This window comes from Pelobates fuscus, chromosome 12 (genome assembly GCF_036172605.1).
Source record: "Pelobates fuscus isolate aPelFus1 chromosome 12, aPelFus1.pri, whole genome shotgun sequence".
Taxonomy (NCBI): domain Eukaryota; kingdom Metazoa; phylum Chordata; class Amphibia; order Anura; family Pelobatidae; genus Pelobates; species Pelobates fuscus.
This window is the reverse complement of record NC_086328.1, coordinates 90,635,111-90,649,419: the sequence shown is the minus strand read 5'-3', so window position 1 is coordinate 90,649,419 and position 14,309 is coordinate 90,635,111. Positions and strand designations below refer to the sequence as shown.

At 42.8% G+C, this 14,309-nt stretch overlaps 1 protein-coding gene across 1 annotated transcript in view; it reads left to right on the top strand.

Annotated features, from left to right (window-relative positions):
* The window catches only part of MAJIN (membrane anchored junction protein), a 61,196-nt gene that overhangs the window by 10,493 nt on the left and 36,394 nt on the right, over positions 1-14,309 (top strand). Inside the window, exon 2 of the mRNA XM_063437497.1 lies at positions 13,537-13,643. Coding sequence (XP_063293567.1) covers positions 13,543-13,643 — 101 coding nt within the window. The 5' untranslated portion in view covers positions 13,537-13,542. The remainder of the gene's footprint in view (positions 1-13,536; positions 13,644-14,309) is intronic.

The following is a 14,309-nucleotide window of genomic DNA, read 5'->3' as shown; positions in this document are numbered from 1 at the left end:
TGGCTCGAGTGTAGTCTCCGCCATTTTGTTTACAGGTCGGTCCCGTTGGGGTTGCTGCCACAGCTTCTGGGGTGGTCCTCCTGGGACCGGGATGACCCCCACCGGTCCATAGGGGGGGGGTTAGGGCCCGTAATCATGCTTATCTCTGTTGGAGGCATCAGGGAAGCGGCCGTCTCCCCTGTGCCGGCCATGCAGGCAGGCCTTGAGGGGTACTTCGAGGGTTTCTGCTTGGTATGCCACATATTTGGTATCGGTAGGTAGCCCCCGGTCTCGCCTTTCTGCTGGATACTCGTTTGAGGAATTTACAGTAAGTTTTAGGCGTTTAACCCGAGGTTTCTGTCCCGAGGTGCAGGAGCAGCTCTTTTCTGCGACCTCTCGGCTCTGCGGTTAGGCCCCGCCCCCCCTACTTAAAGTGTTTCTTATGTTTCTTATCTCCCTTTATTATTTTCATTCAGGGTGTTCTGATATGCCCGGCCTTGTGCATAGCACAAGGCCCCTTGAGGCACAGGGAAAATATTCCACTGGCGCTTAACAGGGGACCTCACGTAGGCCCTTTTTCCTAACCCATGTTTCCCCTTCCTAGAAGACTGAAACAATTTTTTTTTTGTGTGTGTGTTTTTTTGTTGCTGTTTTCATATATACACATTCATGTATATAATCTGCCGCAACTCACACTACGCCTAACCTAGTTCTATGCCAAATAAGCTCCGCTATATATCACACCAGTGTGCAAGTAGTGGCGTACCCAACAGTTTAACTAGCACTGGCAACCTGTATATGCTCCCAGGGACCGATCTCTGCTATGATTTCCATTTTACTTATCTTCTCATTTTTAGCAGACACAGGATTTAAGTCAATACGCCTAACTACAAAGTTTTATCAACCTGTGCTACTACCCACCTTCCAACTTAAACTACCAAGGCTTTAGCTCGTACCATTACAGTGTGAAGGAATACATAGCCACACTATCACTTTACTAGTTTAGGCACGCATGGCTAACATCACTTACCTACAGCCTTATTATCATCAGGGCATTTATATAGTTAGGCTACGGCTCAGGAAGATTGCTTATACTACCCACTTTTTTTTTTTTCCCCCAATACATGCAGAAACTAGACAGACACAGTAGCGCTTACTTACATCGCTTTCTCACCGTAGTCACCACCTTGGACACGCATACATGCATCTCCTATGTGAATACCATGTAGACTGTTATCTATACCTTACATTTAACCAATTTTGACATACCAACTATAAGTAATTATTACTGTCCATTTCTTGTTGTCTATGTGTATACATTAATAATAGGATTTTAGGAACTATGACATTATAATTGAACATTTATTGTAAGCATAAATTTTGTTTTACTTTAGGCACCAACTTATGCCATGCTACACGTTGTCTGCTACTCAAATCTAGTCCATATGTTAAAAAATGTTTATAGCTTGTACCAAACGATAACAAAAAAGAAAAAATGTGCAGTTCTTTAGTGCCACCTTGCGAATCTTAATGGATAAAATATGCGTGCTGTTGTGGCACATTACGAATGCTTGTTATTTTCATGCACAGAAAAATAATGTAAAAAAAAAAAAAAAGGGGCAGAGAACTCAGGAAGGAAGAAAAGAAAAGGGGAAAGGAAGGAAAGAGAAAGAAAAGGGCAAGAAGAAAGATAGAAAAAGGAAACAAGCTCCCTTGCTCAAAGAGTATTAAGAGGAAAGCGCAGGAACTCTATACTGCCAATTAAACCCCCGGTAAAACGGATTAAAAAGAAAAAAGAGAGGGGCGTGTTTTGACAGCCGACCTAAATGGCCGCCTAATCTAAGTGCTCCTGATCAATCCACTTGAAATCGAGCATTTACCAAAAGCATCGAATCTCACTAACAATTTTTAAAGACGCAGAAAATGCCTAGCACAGGAACAGATGCAAAGACACAGCGTAAAAAGAGAGGAGAATGGAAGGAGCCCAGTGTCTCCGTAGCAGACATGTTTGCCGATTCGCGCCCCTCAAGGCCGACACAAGATGGCTGCCGAGCTAGCCCATGAGGCTCTCTCTCACCAGATTCGACTGCGAACAGTGAAACCCACGTGAGCTCCCCAGGCGAAACCACACATATTAGCTAAGCTTGCACCCGCAGCTCCAGAGTGGTTAAGGCTGAGTTTCATGCCATAGGGGTCCGCACCACCCAACTAGAGACCAGAGTTGAGCAAATAGCAATGACCATAGGTGTGCGCAGCCTATTGTATAAGGGTGTGCACCCTAAAGCACAAACACACGCCACGTGTGTGTGTGTGTGTATATATATATATATATATATATATGTAAGGCCTTGGCCTGTAGTTCTGGGAGGGGCTTGAATTTCCTTTAAAAGGACGGCCAATCCTCTCCCACCTTATCGTGGACAGTCTGGCGAATCACTTCCGGTCAGACCGCCATCTTGGTTTCTTACCTGCCTTCCATGGTGGTCCTGGACAGCGTTTGCCAGCTCTAATCGTGAGTCTGCAGACGGGTACATTGGTACACCGTCTGTATCATACAGTGGGGTCTGCCGACCACCAGGGTCCCTGGCACCGTTATATATGCTTTCCGGATATACTACAGAACCCCCACGGCCTCAATTTTCATGGGGGTCTGCGGTATTCTTTGTAAAAATGGGCTGCTTCGGCTCCCGCGCTTAACAGTGATTACAGACGGGTACACTGGTACACCGTCTGTATCACATAAGGAGGATCACACAACCACTGGGGTCTACAGTGTGGCTCGGTACCCTCCTCCCCCCCCCCCCCCCACGGTGTCACCTCCAGGGCAGGAGTGTACCCACATGCCAGGTCCTTACCCCTCCCACCCATCAACAGGGGCACGGAGGAGTGTCACATATCAACAGGGGCGGAGGGGATTCATTTGCCGGCTGCCGCCCATCTCCCTGTAACAGGGGCACCAAGGGGAGTGCCGTACCGGCTTCCCCGGGTCTTCTCCTCCTCCTTCCATGAAGAAGGTCACAGGTAGTCACTCACGGGGCCATTGCAAGGAACGCTCCCTCCGAGACCGGCGTCGGTCTATTTCCGGCCGTAAAGTGAGATCTTACACGGCTCTACAACAGCATTATAGGCGGGAAACACTAAGGCAGCTCAAATCCCATCACGCTCAGCCACATAAGTGAGTAATAATGACACTGTCAGGGAAACTACGTTCCCACACAGTTTTCTGTTTGTATACATGAGGGGGAATTTTGGGCATTTCTTATTATGTAATGTCATTTGATGTGGTTGTGTGAACTGGTATTGCTGTCTGAAGTTAGGTTCGGCTACTTTCCAGCCATTCGTTTACACGATTCAGGTTGTTTCAGTCTTGTCGCCACCTGGTGGCCTGATTATGTAATGTCATGTCCCTGGTTTTAAGTCATATACCCCTGTTGGTTTGAAGGTTTTACAGATTCCAAGTAAATTAATTTATGTGTGGCTATTCTAAATATATGGTATTCAGCTGGTTAATTTATCTGTTAGCTGACAATTATGTTGTTCCTACAAGTTCATTGCAGGATATTAAGCTTACGTTTTGTGACATCATCGCTCCAATACTTGGCCTTATTAGGTTGATAACATGGTTGTAGGTTGTACTCATTGCAAGTTATTTTATTGGGCATTAACATTTCGCTTTCTTTAGGTACCTCGGTCATGCTGCACGGTTGCTTTACAAGCACTGCAATTCCGTCACCTACCTCTGTCTTCTGTTCATTGTTTATCTTTAGGTTCTGGTAGGTTTTCCGTTTATGGTTTGGGTCCACAATCTGGGTCACTCACATAACTGGTACGCACAGATACTCCCCTTATCAATTTTACAGGGTTGCAGCACGTATCTACTGCCACCCTCTCGCTCTTACTTTTCTGCATGTGATCTCGTCCCGACTCAAACTTTATCAGGCACGTTTTCACAACCCCCGTACTTTCTATTTAGAGTGGTACTGGCTTTTGAGATTTAGGTTACCCAACTAGGTTTCTGTTTTCCGATCTTTTTTTTTTTTTTTTTTTGTCAATCTTTCTTTTATTAAGGCACGTGTGAAGGGTACAGAAAAAAGAGAGGGAAATGCAAGGATTTTCACAGAGTAGGGTTAATATAGCAATAACACCGTTAGTTACATTTCCACGTTATCAATGCCTCTTTTTTTTTATTAATTTGTAATTCGCTTAACGTAAACTGAACATAAAGCAAGAATGGGTGATACATTAGCTGGTAGTCGTATGTTTGCAGTAGCTTTCAACATTAACACGTATGCACATGTATATCTGCATGCATTTATATTTCTATCGCTGTAACTAGTTCGCTCGGCATGCATACATTTTGATAAAAGACATTAGCTAGGATACATTAGCAGGTAGTCGTATGTTTGCAGTAGCTTTCAACATTAACACGTATGCACATGTATATCTGCATGCATTTATATTTCTATCGCTGTAACTAGATTGCTTTGCATGCGTACATTTTGGTAAAAGACATTAGCTAGGATACATTAGCAGGTAGTCGTATGTTTGCAGTAGCTTTCAACATTAACACGTATGCACATGTATATCTGCATGTTTTCCGATCTTAATCCATACGTTAGTGGTCCTGCGATGCCAACACCCATCCTCATACTCGGAGGTATACGTCCCTCGGCCCAAATCATAGGTAGCCGCCTCGCATTGTCGCATAGGGAGGGCCTCCCATGCCACTCCCATTCTATCTTATGCTTTAGATGCCACCGAGTGGCCGACACCCAGCCACAACGTTCGGTGGCCTCAAAATATCCCCTCGGGCCAACGCATAGTTAGCGCCTCTCACGCCGCTTGGCATTTAGTAGGGACTCATCTGTTACGTTGAGGTAGCTTAATTCTTCGCCGCTTGGCTTCTAGCTAGCCTGCCAGTACCAGGTCCTTTCTTCTCACTTATAATAATCAGATTACATAGGTATTTCTGTTGCATTTCCGTCACCTACCTTTATTATTTTCATTACTTCTCTATAGGTTCTGGAAGGTTTCCGTTACTGTTCAGGCCCGCGTTCTGGGCCACTTACATAATCTACATGCACGAATACTCAATCCCCTTATCGTTTACTAGGTTACAGCACGTATCTAATACCTCCCTCGCTCCTATTTTCCTGCTGGTAATCTAGTCCTGTCAACTATATCAGCCACGTTTTCACATCCCTGTACTTTCTATTTAGGGCAGTACTGGCTTTTGGAGAATTAGGTTGCCCAACTAGGTTCTGTTTTCCGGTCTTAATCCATGCGTTAGTGGTCCCGCGAGGCCAGCACCCATCCTCATACTCGGAGGTATACGTCCCTCGGCCCAAATCATAGGTAGCCGCCTCGCATGGTTGCATAGGGAGGGCCTCCCATGTCACTCCCATTCTATCTTATGCTTTAGTTGCCACCGAGAGGCCAACACCCTGCCACAACGTTTGGTGGCCTCAAAATCCCCTCGGGCCAACTCATAGTTAGCGCCTCTCACGCAGCTTGGCAATTAGTAGGGCCTCATCTGTCACGTTAAGTTAGCTAAGTTCTTTGCCACTTGGCTTCTAGCTAGCCTGCCAGTACCCTATCCCTTCATCTCACTATGATGATTAAATTACATGTTTTCTGTTATGTGTCACAGTTCCGGAGGGGCTGGAGGTTCTAGTTCAGGTAGGTTGTTACACGTTTTGTTCTCTTTATTATCCTTGTGTCCGTATAGAGTTTCCTAAAAACCTCACCACACTGGCATCAACATCACTTTATTGGTTACACTTTACAATACCATCCCTCACAGCATTGGTTAAATTTATGCGTAAAGGCTGACTCTAGGGTTCCACATGGGTTGTACATTTGACAACTGGGACAGTGGAATGCTAACTTACTACAGATCTAACAGACCGAGAGTTAATGTGTACAGTTAAAAGGATGGAACTAGTTCAAGGGTTTGTGGAGGGGGCTTTGGTTCCCCTCCTTTTCACACAATTTTGGGGATCCGATTAGGCTCTTTCCACATACAGGCTGGCACATATCGTGCATTTGAACTCTAATTGCAACAAGGTCTGGCTACCGCAAGAACCTTCGATTACTGCTGGGGTCGCTCAATGTTGCCATGTGAATCATACCACAGGGTAGATCCTTCATTTGCCCGATTACTACTCTTTATTCCCACGACTCACCACAGACATATCATGTTTAGACACTCATGCAACCACTGATTTACTTATTGGCACTTTCCTCGAATACCGGACGGGCGAGCCATGTTTATTCCACCCTCTCTGACATTTTCACCCTTTGTTTGGACAGATGCCGCGGCATACTCTTGTTTGACGGCCTTAGGAGGGAATGTATGGTGTTGCCCGTCATGGCTCATAGGCATTAAGTCCCGACCCAGCTTCTCCTATACTCCGACCTTGTTTCATATGATATCCGTTCATGACGGCTGCCATAGCCTGGGGACCAATATGGTCTAGTCACTCTGTCAGATATTATTCACATACACCTAACCATTGTACATATGGGCCGATCTTCAGTTCTGGTCTTAAGGAAACTATTGAGGAAAATCACATGAATAGCTGCTTGCTATTTTATCTCTTGTATTCACATGCCGGGTTTCGCAAACGTCTCAGCTGACCACATTCATCGGTTTCGTTTCGGTTTCGTTTCAGACACTACCCACCTCTTCCGGGCTAGCTTACCGGCCCGCCATTCCGAGACATGCTTGTGGAATAAGGTATGGTTTACCCTTGCACATCACATTTCTCACCTTACACTTTCAGTCAACAAAAGGTAATTATACGATAGGGTGTTCACATATTTCACTAAGGCTGTAGGGGGGTTCAAGCTATTGACATGTTTGCTATGGAAACTGGTTTGGGGTTCACTTCTTTTGCCACCTTAACTTATATAATCATTTAAACACAATTAAACGGGATCTTATGGATATCCAACACCACATGCTCCTACGACACCCCAACAATACAGGATTCCTTTTATATTATCTGATAAAGACCTACTGAAAGGAATTTATATCCAAACACCTGTGCCATATCAAAGGCTACTCATCCACACAACATATTCATTCACTATCCACCTATAGATTCAGCTCCTGCGGAGCACATGACCATACAACAATCAAACAGCAAACCTCTAGCATACTATGGGTTCTTACATCCCATGACTTTACCACTAAGAATATAATAACCGCAGACACCATAGACCATTAGGAGCTATCTTAACTCAGTCTATACCTATCCCTATAGCACATACGGTCAACATACCCCTATTACCTACTCTAAACACTGGGGCCCGGTAAAGTTCTGGATACTTAATGCGCAACTTTACAAATATAACCACTCCAGCCATTATCAGAACTTCATGGCTCCCATTCATACAGCATCTTAAGGTATGCTTCATGTTCACTTACTGTTAACTAGGCTCGGCATAATACAAACCTTTCATCAGGACACTCCTACCCCATTGGGGCAGCATTCTCCGCTTCCTCCAACCACATTCCAGCTCATGTCGTCGGGACTATGGGATGCTGGACGTTCTCCACCTATACTCTTTACAGCCCGAACCAGTGGAAGAGGTAATACAAGCTTTTGTGACTTATCCGAATAAACGTTTGTTGTTATATGATAAATTGGTATGGTATTCTTCTTTTTGCCCACTTTTATTACAGGCCTACTGCACTGTCGGTTCCGGCACACCACAACCGACTGGTGTCATTTGAATATGTCTTTTGGTTATAATATGCTATGTTACACTATTATCACGGCAAGTGCCCCGACTACAAATGTAAGGCCTTGGCCTGTAGTTGTGGAAGGGTCTTGAATTCCCTTTAAAAGGGCGGCCAATCCTCTCCCACCTTATCGTGAACAGTCTGGCGAATCACCCCTCCCACCGCTCCCTCTATTCATATCACTCTCTAAGGTGGGCCCACTTTTATTACAGGCCTACTGCACTGTCGGTTCCGGCACACCACAACCGACTGGTGTCATTTGAATATGTCTTTTGGTTATAATATGCTATGTTACACTATTATCACGGCAAGTGCCCCGACTACAAAATATATATATATATATATATATATATATACATATATACACACACACACATACATACACATATACTGCTGTGTGTGTGTGTGAGGGTGCTGTGTGTGTGTGTGTGTAGGCGCTGTGTGTGTGAAGGCATTGTGTGTGTAAGGGTGATGTATGTGTAAGTGTGTGTGTATATGTAAGGGTGCTGTATGTATGTGGGTGATGTTAGTGTGTGTGTATATGTAAGTGTGCTGTTAGTGTGAGGGTGCTGTTAGTGTGTGTGTATGTGTTAGGGTGCTGTGTGTGGGTTCTGTTTGTGTGTATTGTGTGGGGTGGGGGGCTGTTTAGTTAATATCCCCCCTCCCTTCTTACCTTATGTAGGGAGGGGGGACCGTGCTGCTGCCATCCCTGGTGGTGCAGTGGAGAGTGAACTCTAGCCTGCGGGACTAAAGTTCACTCTCGCGAGATCTGAGCGTTGCCGCGGCAACGCTCCAACCTCGCGAGAGGAACCCGGCGGAGCTGCTGGCAAGAGCTCCCCGTGTCCTCTCCTGCCTCACTCCCTGCCTGTGGGCTGGTGAGGGAGATCTATGATCACCTCACCAGCCCATGGTGGAGGCTTAGAGCAGAGCCGGTGCACAGATAGTGCCGGCTCTGCATGAGCCGATAGGGGAGATCCTGAGATCTCCCCTGCCAGTCTCACTCCATAGGCGTGCCGCGAGGATTAGGGTGTTCCCAGGCACACTCCGTGCGCACGCCTATGGCAATGGCACATAACACAGCGCCCGCCTTCTCAAACTCCATGGAGCAACACGTAGCTGTAACAGGCCGCCTGGCACCCTGACCGGGTACCTCCGTCTATCGCTGCTTCCTAGTACTTGCGAGTACCATAATCACTGCACTGGAACACCATAACTACCGTAGACTCCACGAACCGCCGCAGCTTGTTTGGGGTCTCACCATCCTCCACCCACCCTGGACCAAAGACCAGGATCCAGCTTCCAGTGGGTAGACCTCTCCTAGTCCCCTGTCCCCTGTTCCAGCGTAGCAGGAACAGGGGACAAACCGCAGCACTTCTGCCCACAGCCGCCGTGGCTTGACTGGAGCCGTGGAACCGCTCCTTCCTGCAACCGAATGGGGAATTAGCTCTAGTCCTTACAAGGACTTTCCCCGTTTAATCCCCTGCAAGCTGTAACAGCAGACACAGGAATAAATCTTCTTTCCCACCAATAACAGGATGACACACAGTTTTGGAGTGTAATCTGGAATAGACTTTTAATGGAGGCACACTTACCTTTTATGCAAGTTTCCCAACAAGGGCGACACCCAGGTGAACCTTGTTGGGCACAGGGACACAAAGTAAACAAACCAATAAAAACAGATTCATACAATGAGATACTCCCATACACAAACAATATAATCCATCCTTTGTTTGTACTCTCTCTTGACGACGAAAAGGCGTTCGACAGGGTGAAGTGGACATACCTGTTTGAACTCCTACGACACCTCTGGTTCCCAGAGACATACATTCCGATGATCCAAGCTATGTACACAGATGTTAAGGCACACATCCGGATCCTGGGCGTCCTAACCGCATCAATCAAACTACATAATGGCACATGACAGGACTGCCCGCTGTCACCCTTACTATTCGTACTTACACTAGAACCCCTAATGCAAGCAATCAGATTGAACCAATCCATACAAGGTATCTCAGAGGGCGACCAAACATATAAAGTGTCCGGATATGCGGACGATATACTCCTCACTCTTACGAACCCAGGGGACTCAATGAAGGCTTTAGCTCAAGTGCTGACTGAATATGGTGATCTATCAGGCTACAAGGTCAACCTGTCCAAATCCACCGCGCTCCCGATAGCCATGACAAAAGATGACGCGACCCACATACGAAACCAATACCACAAACCCATAGCACAAAACACCATAAAATACCTAGGGATTCAACTGACCGCAGACCCCAAGCAGCTATACAGGGCTAACTACACCCCCCTACTCAGAACCCTCAGCGCTGACCTAGACAGATGGGTAGACAAACCACTATTGGATAGGAAGAGTCCATACGATAAAAATTAATGTACTCCCCAGACTCCTCTTCCTTTTTCAAGCACTGCGCTTACCTATTGCTAAAACAGATTTAGCCCCCCTTCAGAAGACCATAGGGGACTTTATCTGGCAACGCAAACGACATAGGATTTCCTGCAACATACTATACAGGCCCAAAGACGGAGGTGGACTTGGCTTGCCCCACCTTCACAACTACTATCTGGCAGCCCAACTCGCCCAGATCGCCATGTGGCATTCGACACCGGGAGGCCGTAGATGGGCAGATCTAGAGTCAAAAATAATCGGAGCAGACCGACCCCAATTCTACATCTGGCTACCAAGAGAACATAGGGCCCTCCTACACACCAATTGTCCCGCTATTCTAAACTTTAAACGAATGTGTCTCAAGGAAAAAACCCCGAGGGGACTCATCACTCACCTATACGCACATATATGCTCAAACTGCACTTACTGGGGAGACCTACATTACACAACACAGTGGGAATCAGACCTTGGAGAGGTCCACCTGGAAAAATGGAGTGAGGCACTAATTCAAGCTAATAAATCTACTCATAGCTTAACCTTACACGAAACATATTTTAAAATAATTAATTGGTGGTAAATGACTCCATGTAGAATTAAGAATTGTTGAAGATGTAAAAAACCCTGAAGGCAAATTATACCATATGTGGTGGGATTCTGAAAATCTGTTCGATTTAAAAAATACACTTTCTAAAGTAGTTTCAAAGCTGTGCGCTCAGGACTTATCCCCTGAAACCTTTCTAGTCCATATTGATCTTCCATTAGATAGACAAAATCATAAAATATTATTAATTCATATTTTTATGCCCACTAAATTAGCTATTGCGAGAAACTGGAAGAATTCATTTTCACCAACATGGTTAGAAATAATCAATCAAATTAATTATCAATTTCGTATGGAAGAAGGTTTTTATAGGAAAATCATGAAGACTAATGTACAAAAACATCTGGTCAGAATGGCCATAGGTACTAAATAGTTAAAATCAGATTGTACATAACTAAACAACCCCATAGTTTATAACACCAGAAGGGGAGTAGGAATGGGGAGGGGATACTGGAGTAAGGGAAATATTCCAAGTGATAAGAAGTAAGTTCTAAACTTCTATCATAAGAGGAAAATAGGCCCTATAGGCATAGACGGTCTTTTCTTTTTTTGAAGATCAGAAATTAATATTGCAACTAATAACTGTCACAATAATAATGTAAAAGAAGTGTAGGATTATGGGTAATGCCTTTTAACTGCTGCAACTAGACAAGAATAAATTGTACAAATATAGTAATACATAGCATACATAATGCTTTGTAACTTTCTTTATTGTCAGCAATGTATATTTGACTGTATGGATGTAATTTGTTAATTCAAATGATTGTATAAGCAAATTCTAGAACGTATCGTATAAATTATGAAAATCTGAATAAAGAGAAAGATATAAAAAAAAACACAAACCATATCACAATGACATCATCAGTAAAAGTGCAGTTTTGGGGTGAAAATACAAAAATGAACGCTTACTTTGGCCATCGTTTGTGTCTAAGTGGCTACTAAAGAAGATTGGACATACCCCATTTTTAATACCCTGGGTTTACTTTTTCAGATGGTATGCTATGATGGCAAATTTTATTTGTGGGCTGCAATTAATAGCAATAAAATAGTAAAGTTGATAAACAATGGTAAACTTGGTGCTACTATCATCTTGTGTATCACTTCAAACACACAAAAAACAAGTGTATTATATAATATAGAATGGGGAGAGCACACACAGAATAAAATATTACCACAAACTTGGACAATGATGATAAAATCTAAAAAGATAAAACAAACATATAGGGTAATCTAGGATAGACCGGATCTATGTATTAAAGTAAAGAGATTGACTCACGTGGTTCTGAGCCACTCCAAAAGCTGTCTCAGACTAAAGACTTCAATGTACAGAAGAGATAGGTAGCCACTTCCTGTGGATCTTGATACTGGGTTCCTGATTAACTGTTGTCCCTTAGGTGACAACACCAAAAACAAAATCCAGGATGAAAATAAGCTCTCACAGCTTTATTGGAACAAATGGTAAATAAAAACCTAACAGTAAAAAGAAAGTCCACCTCTACTTAACGCGTTTCTGCTTCTCACCTTTCTCAAAAGTGGTTCAGCTAACGATATCTACATAATCTTCCCTGTTTATGTCCGTATTGGCGCCTTTTCCAAAAGTCTAAATTATCCCTTTTGGTTACGTCATTTCCTTACGCCCAGACGTGTATGTTCGTGCGCATCCTTTCGTCTGGCATGCGACTTCGGTTTCGGCACTCGAGTCACGGCTCCAATTCACAATCTTGAGTGTTCTAGGTCCATTGCATATAATCTAATTGCGGCTTTAAAATCCACCATATTGGTGGAGTCAAGAAAGCGCAAGGACATATGCACCATTGCAGAAAAAAATTTAAAAGGTGGAAAAAATATACACAAATATAAATATTTACAAAAACACATAGATGCATAAAATAATCTTTTACAAAAACATAAACATCGATATTTTAATTATAAAAATGATTCTGGCTAAAAGGAGAAAAAAGAGAGTGTATGAAAATATGAACAGTAATAAAAGACATACACTTATTAATTTTAAACTAATTAAATATTAAGAGATACAATATTAGAAGGGAGGTTTATAAAAAAAAAATAAGAAATTGTACATTATAACAAGAGATGCCCACAGATATATCAAAGTTTATAAGATGCCATGGGTGAAACAGTGAAATAAAAAAAATTAAAAATGGACACACATTGGTAAATACAAATAATCTAATCTAATGTTCACCTAAAGCCCGTTAGTAAAGATGTACCCATTTTAAATTTGTGGCTCCTTTTGTGCCAGCATTTACAATGCTGATATAGAATAAAAAAATGATTGAAACAGAAAGGATACCTTTAGCTTTCACTACTTTTAAAATATGGTTTGGGGTACACAGTTGTTATGCATATAGTGTGGGTAATTTTCAAAGTGTGCATTGAAAAAAATCCAGCAGTTTTATTATAAATACCCATAAGCAGTTTATTTGGACATATTTAACTTTTTTTGTTTCCAGTAGTGAAAAAAATACTTCTCTAAAGAATTGACAAGTAAACAAAACGTTGTGTGTGTGTGTGTATATGTATATATGTATATGTATGTATATATATATATATATATATAGGAAACATGGGGGGATGGTTCTTGTGTATTTATTATATATATATATATATATATATATATATATATATATATATATATATATATTATACACCCCTGAGCAAAATAAGCATTGTTGTGTTTATGTGCTAGTTATACGTGTACAACTGTCTGCATTTCCTCAGTGCCAGGTGAATAGCACTAACCCATATCATTATATCACTTTCTATTGTTTATTTCAGTGTAGAATGCCTCTGAAGTCTTTCTCTTTTCCATTGCCTGAAACACGTCTCTTTCATACAACAAAGTATGTGTACAAGTTCAAACTTCGCTATGGCACACATTTTAAGTAAGTTTCAAATACATACACACAACATACAGCAAATAAAGTACATTTAATTGTGAAAACTATGAGAAATATAGTTTTGCAGAGAGTTTATGGCTTCTGTATGTTATCCCTGGCTATAATAAAGACTAATAGGTTAATGATCTACCCCAAATATGATGAATCATTTTTAGTCTGAGTGTCCAATCAAAATAAAGTAATTCATCAGAAGGTGTAGAATTATTAGAATTTTTTACAACATATTCTTTAGCGCTTTAAAATTATAGAATGGGTGTAACGGATCCCCCTATACTCTAAGTATATCCGTTGTAAATCTCTCGAGTTCCAAGCGAATCAGTGATTATAGCTCTGGTATAGCCAAAGAAGGAATACCAGGTGCAAGAAGGAATGATTTATTATGATCTAGTGGCCAGCTTATATACACAGACCCCCAGCATGGTGTCTCCATTCACTTGTACGGTAAGCCCGCCTAGGCCCCTCTGTGTCTGGGAGATAAGAGAGTCAGCTGTTTCTTAATCTAATTATCTCCCAGGCGCAAGAGTTACAAAATATTAACAAAAATCATTAAAAATATCCAAATAGCGCTCAGATCCGACAAACACAGCCGAATTGCCACCGTGGTAAAGTTTTGACTGACCACACACATGGCGTCTGCCCAAATTAGTTCCA